The sequence below is a fragment of the Montipora foliosa genome, chromosome 5 (assembly GCF_036669935.1).
Source record: "Montipora foliosa isolate CH-2021 chromosome 5, ASM3666993v2, whole genome shotgun sequence".
NCBI lineage: Eukaryota > Metazoa > Cnidaria > Anthozoa > Scleractinia > Acroporidae > Montipora > Montipora foliosa.
The window spans coordinates 5,325,293-5,330,292 of NC_090873.1; the positions used below are offsets into that span (position 1 = coordinate 5,325,293).

Below are 5,000 nucleotides of genomic sequence, written 5' to 3' on the forward strand. Positions count from 1 at the left end.
TCAAAGATCTTAATAAGAGCCTTGGGAGATCTTAAAAAGAAACTTTAAAGATGTAAGTAAGAATTTTTGTAAGATGTAATTAGTTATGATCTTGAAAGATGTGTCAGGATCTTGCTAGAACCTTATAAGATTCTTGTGACATGATCTTATGAGATCTTGTCAGTCTTGTAAGATTCTTAGTTAAGATTCTTATTAAGCATTTTGATAAAGACGCTTAATAAGAATCTTCCTAAGATCTTAACAGATTTCCACCTGGGAATTTGACACTTTGTCATAAGGGTCGGCGTGGTGGAGAGTTTGTGGCAGTGGTTGAAGCGAGGGCCTTCTGTATTCTCTTAAACTAGCATTTTCCGCTGAGTATACTAATAATAATAATTGTCGCTGCTAATCGCCGTCGCAAAGTACCGCAACGACGCAGCTCAACGAGGTCGGACCGAAGGAGCTGTGCTGCCGGCTAGGCGCTCGGCCCCTGAATACGACCCATGTATGACCTCGGAGCACAGCACCACAGCCTGATGGAATAGGCCGGGAGTCGATTTTGAGGAGGGAGGAAAACCGGAGTACCCGGAAAAAAACCCTCGGAGTCAGATTGAGATCGACTGAAACTCAGCCCACATACGACCCGAGCCAGAGTTGAACCCGGGTCACAGAGGTGGGAGTCATGGTTGGTATGTCTGTGGTAGTTCCCACTGCACCTTTCAGAACCAATAAACCCCTCCTTCCATTTGTAATTGTTGTTGATTTTGTGGTGATTGTGAAGAAGAGCTCCCCAAAAAACCTGTCGGCCGACTGTCGGTCAACTGTCGGCCGACAGTTACCGACAGGTTTTTTGGGGAGCTCTTCTTCACAATTACCGATTTTGTCAACATTATCATTTTGGGTTTACATGACCTTTTGCATTTTTGGCTGTGCAAAATACTATCGCCCACTGTAGTCATTCGACTCCGTGTGCTTCATCCAAGAATACCTTCAGAGCCCAAAACTATTTGTCTCTAAGACCCAGTTCAAACGTCGAACTTTTCTTGCACCGAACTTAAATCCCTATTTGGGTCGACCCAAATAGTAAAGTTCACAGGGTTAATTCAAACATCGAACTTAATTTGTCGAACTTTTAAATATCACTAATCACGATGTACAATGCTTTCGTGAATGAAGGGAATTGTGGGACGCAAAAATAAATTATACAAATGCATGCATTTTATTCGGCACATGCGAAGTTCGACGGTTGAATCGAAGTTGCCCCACAGTCGATTTTCTCATGTAGACCACTCGAACTTAATTCTTGGGTCGACCCAAATTAGATGGGTCGAACTTAATTGATTCAAACTTCGATCTTTTCATGTACTTTATTGTATGAATTAGGTTCGTTACATTTGAGTACGTGAAAAGTTCAGGGGCACCCAACGAGAATATAGTTCAAAACCAATTAAACACAACATTGTTAAAGTATATTAGTATTTAAACGGTAGATGTAGGCATATTTTTATCCCCTAAAAATTTTTCATGAATTCGGATTTCCTAGCTGAAAGTCTAGTGATCCGAAAATTAGAGGGATCAAAACTTACCTTTTCGAAAATTTCAGCCAGAAAAGAGGTTCCCGAAAATTCTAGGTGACCTTTTTCAGCTTTTAGGGTAAAAATCCGTTAAAAGTGGGCAATTATACCATTTTTCAGATGTTCGAAAATCCTAGCAGAGGCAGGCAAGCAAGAACTTTTACAACAAATGTTCCGAAAATTCTAGATCTCAAATCGTCTTCCGAACAGATATTTTCCGAAAGTTGACGTTGGGTGCCCCTGAAAGTTCGACGTTTGAACTGGACCTAATTGACTCAATTGGCGGACCAGTAGTGATCCCCACCCATCCCCAATTGTTTCCAGTTTTTGTTGATCCCTGCCCCGTCCTCACCAGTCTGAGACATTGCAAGAAATTGTGCACTGCAATTGATCCGCAGTGAAAAACTAGGGAATCATCTTTATAATGTTGTGCAAAGGTTGGAACGAATTTAAAGGGGCTAACGCCAACTTTTTTTGACTGCAGATGGAAAGTGGGGTCAAAGAAGTCGCTATTTTCGGAGCAGCATCGGAGTCTTTTAGCAGGTTAGTGAAACGTTTTTAAAGAAATCAAATTGAGGATTTGTAAAAGAAATCATTTTGGATTTCCCAGGTCGGTTGGGATAGTTATGGTTTAAGATTTATCTACTGCACAATCACAATTAAAAGTCTCGTACCGTGGCGGTTTACAATGCTTTCTCAAGGATGAGATCGGACGTCAGCTTGTAACAGGGTGCGACAAAAAGGCTGTCTGATAGCCCGGGGCTAGTGGAATGATGTTTCGGGCTGGCACTTTCTTATTGCGGGTTTCCCGACGGGCAAGCATCAAATTGAACACGAGTGTGGCGTTATTGGTTGCTTTCTTCTGATGCCAAACTTCGGAGCAGACATAAGTGTTTAGCAGGCAGTTTGTGAGAGAAAGAGAAAGAATACAAATCTTTTTCGAGATAGTAGTCCCTCAGAGACTTGGGTTAGTAAGATGAAATTACAGCTTGGAATTTCGTCTCACCCTGTTGTAAAGGCGCCTCTGACAGCCACTATCAGTCCACATTTGGTCTCATCCATGAAACCCAATCCGCGGTAACGGGTTGAATCACCCACGAAAGCTTTGTCGCCCGAAAATAATAGCCTGCGTGACAGACTTCAGTGAAATGAGACTTAAAAAGAAAGGTGAAATATCGTGCGACATAGCTCTCGTTTGGGGCGAAAGGACTTTTTTGCGACTTGACCGTAGTTCGTGAAAGGAGAGCAGACCCCATTCACCAAGATATCTAAACTATGACGTAAAATTGATGTACACGTAACACAGAAATGGGTTTAAGAATTGGGTTGATATGGTAAATTGACCACCGCAAAGAAATTGAACGCTGGCGTTTGGAGCGTTAGCCCTGCGTCAGAGCGAATTGATCACTGAGAACCAATTAGCTCACAAGAACGCTCGGAAATGTTGGTTTTTGGCGAGAGAGGAAAACCGGGCTACACGGAGGAAAACTCTTGTAGTGGTAACAAAAAGAAACATGACTGTGAAGTTTGACGACTTAAATCCTCTCCGTTCTTGAGATACAAAGGGAATTGTGACACCCGAAAATGGCCCGTAAAGTTTCGGGAATTTCGAGAAACGGGCCCCAGGAATCGAACCGTGGCCACATTGGCGGAAAGGGAGTGCTTTTGAGATTGGTATCGGTATCGGTATCGGTATCGGTATCAGTATTGGACAACGCCATCTCACAAGACTTGATTGGTTATACTGACCATTTGCAAAGACTGGGGAAAGTTACCCACTCTTATTCCCTACAAAGACAAAGCTAAAATTTTCAATACCTGTTCAACTGGACAATCAACAAACGGAACAACAACATTCCTAAAGGAAGTCGAGATATGCATCCATGATTAATAAACGCCTCACGGATCGCATAAGTGTACAAGCTCTTTCTGGACACAACCAGTATGAGCTCGGTTGCTCTTCTAAATGAAAAGCATAACACTGACTGACTGGAACTTTTATGGTCACATAACACGGGGTACATGTAAAATGGGTCGATCAAAAATATGTCTGGGAGGAGTGAAAGAACCAGGGAAACCAATCCAGGTGATCTGGTGACGTAATGTGGAAGACTGGGAAGAAAAAATTAAACGCCTTATCCCACAACCGCGCGCGGCCTTAGGTGTTGTTTCCAAACTCCCTGCAGTATTTCCATCGCCAAAACTCAACAGATCATTCCGTGTCTACCACATTTCCTGTTACTGAATGAACATTCAAGTAGATCCGACGAGATCTAACCTCGCTTCTGCCGTGTTGAATTCGAAAATAAGGCCGCGCGCGGTTGTGGGATACGGCGTTAAAATTTTTCCCCCCAGTCCTCCGAGTTACGTCACCAGATCACGTGGTATGACTCAGTGGTCAATTGTCGATCGTAGCCATATATGATTGGGACCACTTGAGAGAGCTAAGTCGCATGAGTACACGTCTTTCTACAGGTGTAAATACTGTAGTGTTCTATGACAAGGGAACGTGTCTTGCCTTTGTAGTGGTATATCTTGGGGTTGGTCGACCCCCCTAATCGAGTAGCTCTGTTGTTCATAAAATCCGAAGGGACGATTCTTACAGTTGAACACTGACTTTCCGTGTTGTGGTCTGTCCTTTTCTCTCTGACAAATGTGGCTGGCCTGGCCTAATATCTCAAAAAGGCTCATTATAGTAAAATCAATGCTTATACTGAAGTGAAATCCTTTGACCTTTTTTCTCGAATTGAACAAATCTTTCGATATTAATTAGCTTTGTCTTTGCAGCTAAAATCATAGAGCGTTTTGCAATTTTCACTCAAGTCTCTCTTTTCACCGCTGGAATATAACCGTAGCCAGCAAAGAAGAAAATGAAGATTGATGATTTCAATGCAAGCATATTAATATCAGTTTAGTAATTAGCGGTTGTTGTAAGATCTTTTAAGTCATTAACTACCTCAGACTTCACTTTATCCAAGGACAATTGAGATAAAGACATGATCCGATGCGATGACGATACAGCATTGTTGATTTTTGTCTTTTATCCCTCAAAGGAAAAATATAAATTGCTCGATATCGGAAAGTCTACAGAGATTCGAAGCTGTTTGCGATGCAGCCAAGGAAAACAGTATTCCTGTCAGAGGGTGAGGTTTCTTGTCTTGGTGATTTTTTAAGTGATAAACGTTTCCATCACAAACATTTGTACTATTAAGACGCTCGCCTTGAAGCAGAGAGGCTAAGTACAATTAGAAATGGTTCAGAGCTCTGGCTGATACCCCTCACATTGGGTTTCAAATTGGCCAATTAGAACTCATTGCAAATTTGTGTAGCCGCCAACAAGCACAGGAAAATCCCTGCATGGTTGAAAAGGGGTTTTAAGCTTCTCTTTCCCCTCGGGCGTTTCAGAGCCACCAATGCTTACTTTATTTCGTTTCATTATTGTCAGGC

The 5,000-nt window shown here is 42.3% G+C and overlaps 1 protein-coding gene across 1 annotated transcript in view; it reads left to right on the forward strand.

Moving 5' to 3' along the window:
* LOC138002889 (hydroxymethylglutaryl-CoA lyase, mitochondrial-like) overlaps nucleotides 1-5,000 on the forward strand; it is an 18,856-nt gene that overhangs the window by 4,681 nt on the left and 9,175 nt on the right. The window contains exons 5-6 of the mRNA XM_068848876.1: nucleotides 2,038-2,096; nucleotides 4,607-4,696. Of these exons, the coding sequence (XP_068704977.1) occupies nucleotides 2,038-2,096; nucleotides 4,607-4,696 (149 nt within the window). The remainder of the gene's footprint in view (nucleotides 1-2,037; nucleotides 2,097-4,606; nucleotides 4,697-5,000) is intronic.